This window comes from Portunus trituberculatus, chromosome 3 (assembly GCF_017591435.1).
Source record: "Portunus trituberculatus isolate SZX2019 chromosome 3, ASM1759143v1, whole genome shotgun sequence".
Taxonomy (NCBI): Eukaryota; Metazoa; Arthropoda; class Malacostraca; order Decapoda; family Portunidae; genus Portunus; species Portunus trituberculatus.
The window spans coordinates 3,379,370-3,392,644 of NC_059257.1; the positions used below are offsets into that span (position 1 = coordinate 3,379,370).

Consider the following 13,275-nt stretch of genomic DNA (forward strand, 5'->3'; position numbering starts at 1 on the left):
TCAAGTACCTTAGTGGAAATGTTAAATAAAAACAATTTAAATCCTTCAGTACTGGGACACATTTTTACCTTGAGATTTGTGTACAATTAGACCATTTTATTGACATTAGGAGGGTCTATGGAGGTCAGAAGATTAATGTCCACAGTCTTCACTATTCTAATCCTCCACTGAGTTTCTGAAGCTGTATAAAAACATCAAATACTAACTAGAATGAATATGGTGTGATTAGACCATTTTATTGACATTAGGAAGGGTCTATGGAGGTCAGAAGAACGATGGCCACAGTCTTCACTATTTTAATCCCCACATGGAGTTTCTAAAGCTGTATAAATCTCAAAATAGTAAGTAGATTGAATATGGAAACGTGTCAAAGTGCTAAAGGGGTTAAGAGATTATTTCAAGACTGCTGGTTTGACTCATCTTTGTTTACTATGACAAGCCACTAACAGATCCATGACCGGTCTGATAAAACAGGTTATGAACTAAAAGGTGTCCATGGGAAAAAAATTGAGAGCCTTGGATTCAAGCTAACCAGTTTTCCAGCTTAACCCCTTCAGTACCAGGACACATTTTCATATTCATTCTGCTTACTATTTGGTGATTTGATACAGCTTCAGAAACTTATGTGGGGGATTAAAATAGTGAAGACTGTTGCCATTAATCTTCTGACCTCCATAGACCCTTCCTAATGTCAATAAAGTCGTCTAACTGTACATGTAACATAAGGTAAAAAAGTGTCCCAGTACTGACGGGGTTAATTGAATGACAAGAACAGTCTCTGACCAACCAGTGTGAGCTGGCTGAACCCCACCACTGGTACTAGTGTCAAAAAAGTAGAGTTGTTAGAAGTGTGAGAATTACCAGGTCAAAAGGTGAACCAGGGATAGAAAATGTTTGGGGTGTTCCAGACTTCCTCCTCTCACCACTACTCTGTCCAACTCACCAATGCAAGAGTTGAAATAGAAAAAAGTTTGTGTGTTTTCTAGCAACCTTAGAGAGAGAGAGAGAGAGAGAGAGAGAGAGAGAGAGAGAGAGAGAGAGAGAGAGAGAGAGAGAGAGAGAGAGAGAGAGAGAGAGAGAGAGAGAGAGAGAGAGAGAGAGAGAGAGAGAGAGAGAGAGAGAGAGAGAGAGAGAGAGAGAGAGAGAGAGAGAGAGAGAGAGAGAGAGAGAGAGTAATGGGTGAGTGCTCCAAAAAGATTACAAATGACCAACAAGAGATTTCGGGAAGATTACAAAGAATTATATAAGAATTTGACCAACTATCAAAATTACAAAATACTTCACAAAATTCCATAAATAATTACTAAGGAATTACTAACCATTACAAAACAGTAGAAAGGAAAAGCACAAAATTAGATTACCAATAAATTACAAAAATGAATAACAAATGGATTACAAATTATAAAAATTAGAAAGACTTCAAAACATTTCAAGGTCACAAAACAAGAGTAATAAAAACCCAGGTCACAAGAGGTCAGAGGTCAACGTACAGTGGTGATGAGGGGTGAGTGGTTGGCGTGGCGGTGGAGCAGGTCAGTGTGGCTCTCCAGGGAGGTCATCAAGGCACACAGCGACCCAAGAAGACTCACCAGGGACCTGTAAATAATAATGGTAGTGGTGGTGGTGGTGGAAATAGTAGCTGTTATTGTTTACCCCACCACAATCACTATGTATTGGAGCAGACAAGTTTTGAAAGAGAATACATGTGGTCTATAGCCTGTCTCCTCTGAAGTGGTTCCTGAGTTCAACACATATTGTAGCGTATTAACTTTATATGAATCTTATTTGTTTTCTATTGATGAACACACCACAAGGACAGCTTATGGTTTTCCTCAAGGTCTGACAACCACACATTCCTGGAACATCATTCAGACTGAGACCAAGGAGCCACTTTAGAATACAGTGTTCCCTCGTTTATTGCGGGGATGTGTTCTGTAACCAGCCGCGAAAGATGAAAATCCATGAAGTAGGGACGCTGAAAATGTTGCTTATATAGCAATATAAGCAACATTTTCAGCCTTTTTAAACCTCCCCACACTATTATGAACCCTTCCTGCCACTGTATAAACCTTCCCCACACTCTTATCAAGTGTTCCCTCTACTGTATTACCCTTCCCCACACTCTTATAAACATTTGTGCAGGCTAAACATATGCATTCGCTATTATATATGCAAACGAACAATACATGTACAGTATTGTACGTACATAGTAACGAATATTGTCATTGTCATTATACACCAACTTACCATATCATTGTATGTAAGTGACGCCATGGACTGTGTTATAGTGAAAAGTCCACAAACGTATCTATGTACAAAACCCACGAAACAATGAGGACACGAAAGTCGAACCGCAAAATAGTGAATATACAGACTACAGATAATCTTTCACCAGACAAGCGAAGGCAACCAGAGATGATGCCAACAAACCACCACACCACCAACACTGTACACCTGCCACTACAAACCAAACCAGCACTGTGCATGGGGTCCACAACACAGATCATTACACTACATAAAAAGATGAGCACACACACACACACACACACACACACATTTATTCTTGCAAGATAAGTGTAGATATGGAAATGGGGCCACACAAGCATAAACCCCAGGCCCTGTAAAACTATAACTAGGTAAATACACACACACACACACACACACAATCTATGAAGGCAAAGAGTGAGAGAGGAGGGACAGGCAGGTAGCAATGAGAGATGCGTCCTGTACCTGTCCGGGAGCAGCACTGACAGCCGGGAACCACTCACTGTTTATAAAGGATACAACAGTCGACAATGTTTGGCCAGCATTGCCCCACACACAGCCATCAGTACAGGGTGAACTATCTGACACACACTTCTAACAGGAATCTAGCAGACCTTCTCAAATACCTTACGGAAATAAATAAATAAAAACCGTATCCCATTTTCTTCTTACTGTACCCCTAAGTATGCCATCTGCTACACCACACCACTAGCTGTACCAAATATCTCTTGAACATGAAGGTGGAATTTTAATGAGGAACTGACTAACATATCCAAGTCTTTGATAGAGAACTTGTACCAATGAAACACTCCACCAAACTTCAGCATGTTGATCCACAGAGAGAGAAAGGCTCAAGATCTGCTCCTGTATAAAGTAAGGAAATATCCATCATCTTCATCTTCTTCCTCTCATCCCTATTCTGTCCAACTCTCTAATACAAGAGTTAACCAATACTCTTAATCATTCATACTTTTCTCTGGTACACTCTGGAATTCCCTGCCTGCTTCTGTGTTTCCAGCTTCCAATGACTTGACTTGAGGGAGGTTTTAAGATATTACCCCATTTTTATATTTAACTCTCTCAGACCTACAAGGACTGACAACTGACTGGACCTTTTTTTGTTTTATGTTGCCCTTGACCAGCTCTTACATAAAAAAGAACACAACTGGCACTGTAACTGTACAACACTTATCTATGACATGAGCAGGGAAAGCTATATATATTCCAGGATCATCAGTAAACATGGCACACTCCCAAGCAAGACCAGCAGTCACATGGTTAGTAAATATGTATAAAGAAAGGCAAGGGTCCAAGCACTGACCCTGATGGACCACCACTAAGGATATCCACACTGTGACTACAGAACTTCTCAAAAACAATCTTCAAATTACGATCGGTTAGAAAATCTTTTATCCAACCTAACAAAGGATTAAAACCAAGATGGGACAATTGAGCATGTAGTAGCTCATGATTAACTCCATGAAAGGCCTTACTGTAGTCAAGACCACCCACTGTAACAACCACATCCAAGTCCTTACTGACAAAATCACAAGATATCAACAGCTGATCAGGCCTGAACAAAGGACAAGCTGGACATCCGAGAGCAATGAGTGACTGTCAAGTTCATAAATTATTATTATTTTTTTTTTTTTTGCCAAGGGCAAAAAAATTAAAAAAAAAAAAAGTAAAAAAAGGCCCACTTGAGTGCTGGCTCTCTAGAGACAATGATCCTGTGAAGGGTTTAAGGGCAGATTGAGGTGAAGCTGATGGGTGTGTGTATAATCACCATGCTTAGTGTAGCCTTTTCTTGAACAAAGGGAGCACATTTGCAACCTGCCAGATAGAAGGAACCTTCATTGAAGAAATGTTTTTACTGAAGGTCAAAACCAGGAGCCAATTCAAAATAGCTGCAGATTTCTTAAATAAGCAAGGGAAGGCCATCAGAACTCCAGCTTGAGGATATTTCAGTTGCCAAGAAGCCTCCAGAACATCACCAACTGACACAAGATGAAATGAGAAAGTAGAACAAGAGTGTTGACGAGGATAAGGATCAGGAAAGTGGTCTGCAAAAACAAGCCAGGAGAGACGTAACCAGCAAGATGATTAGCCACACAGGTATTTATTACCATGAGCCTTGAACCCAATGTGCCGTTCACCATGAAAGGACACACACAATGCTTGTCTACTTCCTTATTCCTCAAATAACCATAGAATCTTTGGAATCACCGTTTGATGATAAGACTCTTCACAGAGAGATAGTGAGCTTCAGCCTGGTGAACACTTGGGTGTCTTGTACAGAAGTGATTTCCATGAGCATCAACAGGCCTGGACTACAACGGCAGCATGACACCCTGACAGTTTCTGAGGTACACTACATCCAGTATTCTTTGAGGTACGGTGAATGAAAATATTTCTGCCCCACGGAGGTCTTGAAGGATTTCTGGATCTAGATGAAATAAATTCAATAAATAAACAAGACAAAACAGACATAAACTAGAGATACCACTTGTCAATACTACAGTTAAAGAATTCAAACTCCCAGGCAGTATGTGAAAGGGAATCCCAGAGCAAAGTCAGATTATAGTGACAGCAATCACAATGCCAGTCAGGAGTACAAGGCAATACAGAGCAGGTCAATACAGCACTGCTAGGAACACAGCTGGGAGAGGAACACTGGCAGACAAACCAGCAACCCTGTACTGTGGTGTGGTGTTCCTGTGGTGGTGGTGGTAGTGCATGATGTGGTGTGGTGTGGTGTGGAGTACCTGTGGTGTTGGTGGTGCATGGTGAGGAAGGTGGTGATGAGAGGCTGCTGCAGGTGGTAGATCAGAAGATCCTTGTTCTCCACAATGCTTCTCATGTGCTGCTCCGCCTCCACGCACCACGCCACACGCCGGCCTGCAACACACACACTGTCACACACACATAACACACACACACACACACACTTCACATAGCCATTAATGATTTATTCTCAGGAAACCCTCCATATAACAATCTTGTATATATATTTGCACTGGTAAATATTAAAAAGTCACGTGGCCTTGTTTTTGTATTGCTATTGTGATGGTGGCAATGTTCTTGGCTTTTATTTGTCGCTAACCCTCTCACACCAACTAACTAAACCTTATCTATGTCACAGATTTTGTTTGCTTATGTTTAATTAGGATAGGTTAAGGTAGGTTAGGTTACAGTAGGGTAAGGTAGGTTAGGTAAATTTAGGTTAGGTTAGGATGGGATAGAGTAGGGCAGGGTGGGGTTAGGTAGGTTAGGTTAAGTTAGGTTGGGTTAGGATGCAATGGGGTAGGGTAGGATAGGTTAGGTTAGGTTAGGTTAAGGTAAGTTAGGTTAAGTTAGGTTGGGGTAGGTTAGGTTAGGTTAAGTTGAATTGAGTTAGGATGGGGTAGGTTGGATTAGGATGGTAGCTAAAAGAGGAAGATCAAGAAGATAGACAGCATCACAACAACAACAACAACAACAACAACAACAACAACAACAACAACAGCAGCAGCAGTGCCACATCTCTCAACACTGTATCTGAGACAACAAACAACTCTTAACCACATACCAACGATTTGTGGGTCAGTGAGTGCCACGGATGCCTGTGTGAGTGCAGCTGTGTTGGCATTCTCTACCACCAGTGTCAGGTCCTCCCTCGCCCCCTGCAGTGCCGTCAAAGCCTCCAGGAAACCAGCCACCTTGTCCTCAACCTGTGTCAGGAAGATAATGTTACACTCCAGGAAGCAGGGAAGACACACACTTGTTGTTTGTCGCTTGTTGCTCTTCCTTCTATTCCAGTCCTTCAGGCAGCCAGTACACACAGCAGACACATTGTCACTACATGCTTCCTCCACCAACTCCTCCTCTGACACACACACACACACTCCACATACACTCTAGAAAACAGGCGAGACACACACTTGTTGCTCTTCCATGTATTCAAGTCCTTCCACAGCCAGGACACAGAGCTGACACATCCTCTCGCTACATGTTTCCTCCTCACCTGTCTAACTCAAATCTCACCCCAGTAACTCAAATTTCACCTGTCTAACTCAAATTTCACCTAACTCAACTTTCGCCTGTCTAACTCAAACATCACCTCCCTAACTCAAATCTCACTGTGTAACTCAAATCTCACCTGTCTAACTCAAATCTCACCTGTCTAACTCAAATCTCACCTGTCTAACTCAAATCTCACCTAACTCAAATCTCACCTGTCTAACTCAAATTTCACCTGTCTAACTCAAATTTCACCTGTCTAACTCAAATCTCACCTGTCTAACTCAAATCTCACCTGTCTAACTCAAATTTCACCTGTCTAACTCAAATCTCACCTTCTTAACTCACATTTCACCTGTTTGTCTCACATTTTGGTACATTCTCAGTTTTCCATTATTCTCAACATGGCTTTTCTCACACCTTCCCAACCCTCAACCAACCAATGTCCCAGATTTTTAGCTAACTCTCTCAATCTTTTAGGGAACTGGTAAGTTATAAGATTTTAGGGGAATGATCTAACTCTCTCCAAAGTCAACGCAGGAATGTGACAGACCTGCAAGTGTGATGGATAAGCAGACACTGAGGTGTGCTGGGTCGGGTGTATTTGTCTGTCTGCACTTTTTTTTTTTTTTTTTTTTGTGTTACAGCCTATAGTTCCTGTAGGCACACTTGAAGAGTATATGTGGGAAGCACTGTTCAGCTTCCACCATTAGTGCCAGAGACAATTTTATTTATAGTGGTGGGCATATTAGGGTCCATATCACCACCCATTTGCACTTTTGCTGCAACCTCCTGGAACCTGGCTATCTGGTGACATGTAGGTAACTTTAAACCACTCAACAAATAGTACAGCTTCAAAGAGGTGTTTGGTGAAATTCAAATCTACACATGAACATCTGCCCAATCCCACACTCACCACCTTATCCACTACACCACCGCCTCCCTCACTGTTGAGAGAGAGAGAGAGAGAGAGAGAGAGAGAGAGAGAGAGAGAGAGAGAGAGAGAGAGAGAGAGAGAGAGAGAGAGAGAGAGAGAGAGAGAGAGAGAGAGAGAGAGAGAGAGAGAGAGAGAGAGAGAGAGAGAGAGAGAGAGAGAGAGAGAGAGAGAAACAATAATAATAACATCAACATGGCTTCTGTTACCCTTCTCACCTTATAGAGCTTTCCATTCTGAGTAATCTGAATCTATACACACTCATCACAAATTGTTTACAATGTTGATAATTTTAAAAAATTTACCACTTCTTGGGGAGAGTGAGCAACACCCACCCCTGTGATGGACTACCGGGCACTGAAGAACACTGTTATGTCTGTTTGTTCATGTGTGCGTATTGAGTATTGTCACATTATTTGCACAAGCGTGAAATAAATGGCAATGATTGGTTCTTTTGTTTGGTCATGCAGCCACTGACCAATAACAATGATACAGAATAAGTCTGGCCAATCAGAGCGGTTTGTGGAGAGATGCGACTCTATTTGAATTCAGTCTATGGAAGATGTCTGGCTGGACAGGGTGTCGCCTCGATCATCTCCATTGTATTGCCAGATTTTACAGAGAAATAAGGTAATGACTTTATATTAATTTCTTAGCATTGCCAGTTGTGTTAGGTTAGTTTGCTTTGGTTAGATCCCTTTAATTGTGTTAGATAAAGTTAATTTTATTCTGAGGAAAGTGTATCAGTGCTGTGTGTTGCCACGACTAGTCTACATTAGCTAGGTTAGGTTAGGGTTAGCTTAGGTGCAGATTCATTCAAAACATGTCAAAATATACCAATTTTTTTTTATTTTATTTCTCTTTACCGCAAAAAAGTGACATGGGGTGGGTGAAAAGAAAAAAAATCACGGATCTGAGAGGGAAATGAAGTGCAGATTCATTCTAAACAGGTCGACATCTACCAGAAAACATTCATTTCATCCAGAAGTGAGCTGTTGGTGTTAGTGCAAAGATTTACTGTCATGCGTAACTAACAAGACATAGTAAATATTAACAACAACTACTACTACTACTACAAGAACAAGAACTACTACTACTACAAGAACAAGAACTACTACTACTACTACTACAGCAACACATTTACCTCCTCATTCTTGACACCCCTGCCTTCCTCCTCCTCCTCCTCTTCTCCTCCGGTCAGCTGCGGGTGGAACTGTCTGATAACGTCATTAATACCCCCGTGGGCCGCCAGCAGGTCATTGAGGGTCACCTGGGCCGCCATCACCACCTAATTGGTTCAAAATGGCAAAAAATGACAAGTGGATCGGTTTCACGGTTTGTTTGGGTTTGGTTCTCGCCGCCTCGTCTCCTCCTCTTCCTCTTGTGGCCTGCTATTTTTGTTTTCTTCTTTTTCTTCTTTCTTAATATTTACTTTTTCTATGGAATTTCGTAGACGTATTTTTTTTCATTCAAATGTTGTTATTCTGTTATCCCTAAAGGAGGAGCTGGCATCTCAGATTTTCGTTCTTCTTTGTTATCCTTTTTTTCCCCACATGTACAGTAATAAACTTATGAACTAACACTGTCCTGTTATTGTCCTTATTGGCAATTCATCAGTCAGTCAATCAATCTCTTTAATTTATTCAAAGGATCGAATCTATACTCGTACTTGAACGCAAACAAATGGCGGTCTTTAAAATTGCTTAAGTGCGGTGTTATCCAGCAGCACAGTGTTACAGTTGTCACAGCGAACAGTCACGCACACGTCTGCCTGGTGATGAATGTAAGTAACACTCAACACACCGAAACACTCACTACACACTGTACCCTTCCGTGTTTTCTCTATGTCACTCTTTTTCACTAATATGTACTCATCAGACACTTCATCTTTTGGTTTCTCACCTTCTTTTGACACACAGTTTCGCTTCTGTGCTCTGGTAGCGGGTGTGGAAGACGAGGTGGAAGGCGTGCTGCTGGCGGTGGAGGTGGAAGGCTTACCACTAGTATTTTTGCCACTTTTCTGCTTGAAAAATGCTTCTCTGGCTTTCCTTATATTTTCTCTCTTCCTCAACACAAATTTCTTGGGAAGTGGCATCGTAACCAAGGCTCGGTGTGGCCGTGCAAGACGCCTAACACAGGAGCAAACTTGGAGAGTACCAGGGAAGGCAGGAGTGAACACGAACACAGTACACTCAGTACACTGAGGGGAGGTGGACTAGTGGAGCGGCACATCAACTCCACCGTCATCACAACCAATCTTTTCCCCAAAAATCCTCATATTGTTGGAAGAGCGACACACACACACACCATCATACGTTTTTTTTTTTTTTTTTATGTTAGGGCCTATGGCAACTGTAGGCATACTTGAAGAGTATACTTTTGAAGGGCTGTTCAGCTTCCGCCCATTTTTGGCGCAGGCAATTTTATTTATAGTGGTACCATATTAGGGTCCATATCACCACCAAGCTCATCTTTGGTGCGACCACCTGGAACTCGGATATCATGGTGACATGTTGATAACTTTAAACCACTCCACAAATGGCATAGCTTCAAAGTGGTGAGATTCGAACCTACGCGTGGACGTCTGCCACGGCCTTCGTCTGCCCGATCCCACGCTCACCACCTTATCCACTACGCCACCGCCTCCCTTACAATATGGAATGTGTAATTAATGTTATCTGGTACAAGCAGCAGTTGTGTTAACTTACCTTTCATATCGAGCCAGGTGTGTGAATACATTGGATGGAACAATCAGCGAGACAGGCTTGGTATGGGTAAACCACTGAACATAACGAGATCGGGTTTTCTGTCATCTTCAGACTTGGTGTTTTATTCATTCCTTTTCTCCATTCCATTCTGGTTTTCACTATTCTATAAAGGATTGATACAGCTTTATTTGACGTATGTATGTACTACTTTACGGTAGTACAACTTTATTTGATGTACTGCTTTAGTGCATTGAAAAGCATAACAATCATGATTCACGAAAACATCAGCCAATTGATTATGTTGTCAAGAGAATTTTCTCCCCGAATGTTAACACTGTTCTGTGTAGTCTAGGGACAATGCCCTAAATAGTACCATTGTTCAGACTTTAGACGCTCACCTGACTCCAGTGAGAGCGCTCCAGTTGGCACGCTCCACTTGTTCAATGTTCACACTTGACTCATCCATGAACAATGAAGATGAGCAGCTGTCATCCGGAATGCCACATGTTACCAGATGATTACCATTTAAAAGTAAAAATTGTATCAAAAAAGGACTGCGCCAAAAATATGGATATCAGCGTGGAATATAAAATGTAAGCAAACCAGCCACGTGGGTTTTGCTGGGATTTGCAAGACTGGCAGGAGGTCAATATCACCGTAACAGTTTGGGAAAACAATGCCATTGTGTTTGTGATTCATAAATGGAAGTGAACTCGACTTTCAAGTTTTCATTATTTTTTTGCTAAAAATACCAGGTGGGGTCCGTTCACCTTCAACACTCAATACTGGTGACCCTGGCAGTGCTTTGTGATCACAGAGAGGAACGAAATTCTGAACGATTCATGCAAGTCAGACATTGAGTTCAAACGTCATTTTCTCCTGTTTCTCTCTTCTCTGTTTTCATTTTTATCCCATTTCCTCCACTTCGTCTAATCTTACAAAAGGAAAAATTTAAGAAACATTCTATTCACATTTTTTTCTTTTCATTTCCTTACAAAAAAATAATGATGATGATGATGCTGATAATAATGATGATAATAATAATAATAATAATAATAATAATAATAATAATAATAAAACGAAAAATAATGAATAAATAAAAAATAATAATTAAGAATTGAATGAGAAAATAAAGGAGTGAAATAAATTACAGATAAAAGAAAGAAAGAAGAGAAGCGAAATAAAATCATAAGCTTCCTTGATAATAGTGAAGAAAGAAATTGAGAAAGAAGAACAACAAGAACAAGAACAAGAACAAGAAGAAGAAGAAGAAAAGGAAAAAAAAGAAAAGAAAAAAAGGACGAAAGAAAAGGAGAAGAAAAAGAAGATGAAGAAGAAAAAAAAAAAAAAAAAAAAAAAAAAAAAAGAAGGAAGAAGTGAAAATGATGAAGCGGGAAAGCAATAAAATGAAACATGTTCACTTTTCATCATAATTTTCTCTATCTGGACTCAGAATGTTTTTGTTCTTACCTCATTTTCATCATTTTTCATCCCTTCCACTACCACCACCACCTTTCTTGCCTTTTTTTCTATACTTTTCTTTTCTTCATTTTCTCTTTTTGTTTCCTCTCCTTTTCCAATCTTCCTTCCCTCCCATTCCATGTCCCTTCACCACGAGACTATTCCCTGCCTCATTGTCCTCTTAACCCCTTCAGTACCATGATGCATTTTTCTTATTCACTCTGCTTACTATTTGGTAATTTGATACAGCTTCAGAAACTCATGTGGTGGATTAGAATAGTGAAGACTGTGGCCATTAACCTAACCTCCATAGACCCTTCCTAATGTCAATAAAATGGTCCAATCATAGACCCTTCCTAATGTCAATAAAATGGTCTAATCTTATACAAATCTCAAGGTAAAAATGTGTCCCAGTACTGAAGGAGTTTGTGATTTTATACAGCTTCAGAAACTCAAGTGGGGGATTAAAATAATGAGTATTCTGGCCATTAATCTTCTGACCTCCTCATATACAAACCTCAAGGTAAAAATGTGTCCCAGTACTGAAGAGGTTAACCTTTCAGAAACAATAAAAACTAATAAAAAGGCAAGAACTATCAGTATTTCCTATTTTCTTTTATAGGACACATAACCGGCTACTTCTCAACCTCATTACACAGACATGGTGAATAAAAACAACTTAGAGACTGTACTATATATATATTTTTTCTGTGAAACTATATATATATTTCATTCATTTATGTATGTAATGTATGTATATATGCATGTATGAGTTTACAAGCTATGATAAAACTCTGCAAAAAAGATGCACGTATGTATGTATGTATGTACGTATATACAACTTGTTTTCCTTGCTTTATAAATACACTGTTTGATTATTTTAGTAGAGACAGAGAGAGATGAGGACCGAGAGAGAGAATATACTTATAAAAGAAGTAAATACATAACATGCATGATTATTATACAAAATGAGACTTCCTTCACCAAACACACCTTGTATATATGTATGCATCTCACAGGGAAGGGACCAGGATGGGATGGGATGGGATGGGATGGGAGAGGGTGATGGAAAGAAGGGAAGGTAAGGAAAGGAAGTAGGGAAAAAAGAGGAGAAAAGGAATGGAAGGAAAGAAAGAAAGGGAAGGCAAGAGGAAAATGGAGAGAAAAAGAGGAATGGAAGAAAAGGAATTGAAATGAAGGAAGATTGGAAAAGGAAAGGAAACAACAAAAAAGAAAAGAAGAAAGGCAAGAAACATAATGGAAAAAAATGAAGAAAAGGAGGAGAAAAAAAGGGAAAAAAAGAGGAAAAACAAAATAATGAAAAAATAAAAGACAAAAAGAAAATAAAGAAATGGAGGGAAGGAGACAAACAGGGAAAAAGAAAAGTGAAAAAGGAGAAAATGAAAGAACGAAAAATAAAAATTAAAACATAACCGGAATAGAAGAAGGGAAGACAAACAGGGAGACACACAAGCCATCAAAACAAACCTTATTTCTTCATGGCATAAGGTAAAAATTGACCTGCACACCACAGGCAACAACAAGATACATGAAAAATACAACCACAGTGGAGATAGACACACACGTAGAGAGAAAAAAGTAAGCAAGAAGTAAGCAAGTAAGCGAAACCTACTTTCACACTTCCTCTCTCTTTAATACTCGATAAATTCACAGGCGTATTACCTGCGACACGTTTCCGCAGGTTAACGAGACGAGATCAGGTGAGACGAGGCGAGAACAGGCGAGATAACAGGTGCTAATACACAGACAGGTGAGGAAATGTAACAAGGTAAGCTCACAGGTGAATCCACGGCTCACTTCACAGGTAAGAGATGTGACAGGTATAAGTTGACGAGAACTGCAATATTGTCACACAGGTAAGACAATGTTGATGGGGAATGAAGATGT

The 13,275-nt window shown here is 40.2% G+C and overlaps 1 protein-coding gene across 1 annotated transcript in view; it reads right to left on the reverse strand.

The window, feature by feature from the left end:
• LOC123509283 overlaps window positions 1–8,631 on the reverse strand; it is an 11,552-nt gene extending 2,921 nt beyond the window's left edge. Inside the window, exons 1-4 of the mRNA XM_045263486.1 lie at window positions 8,343–8,631; window positions 5,834–5,975; window positions 5,031–5,163; window positions 1,491–1,596 (exon numbers count right to left, since the gene is read on the reverse strand). Coding sequence (XP_045119421.1) covers window positions 1,491–1,596; window positions 5,031–5,163; window positions 5,834–5,975; window positions 8,343–8,480 — 519 coding nt within the window. The 5' untranslated portion in view covers window positions 8,481–8,631. The remainder of the gene's footprint in view (window positions 1–1,490; window positions 1,597–5,030; window positions 5,164–5,833; window positions 5,976–8,342) is intronic.
• Between the last annotated feature and the right edge of the window lie 4,644 nt (window positions 8,632–13,275).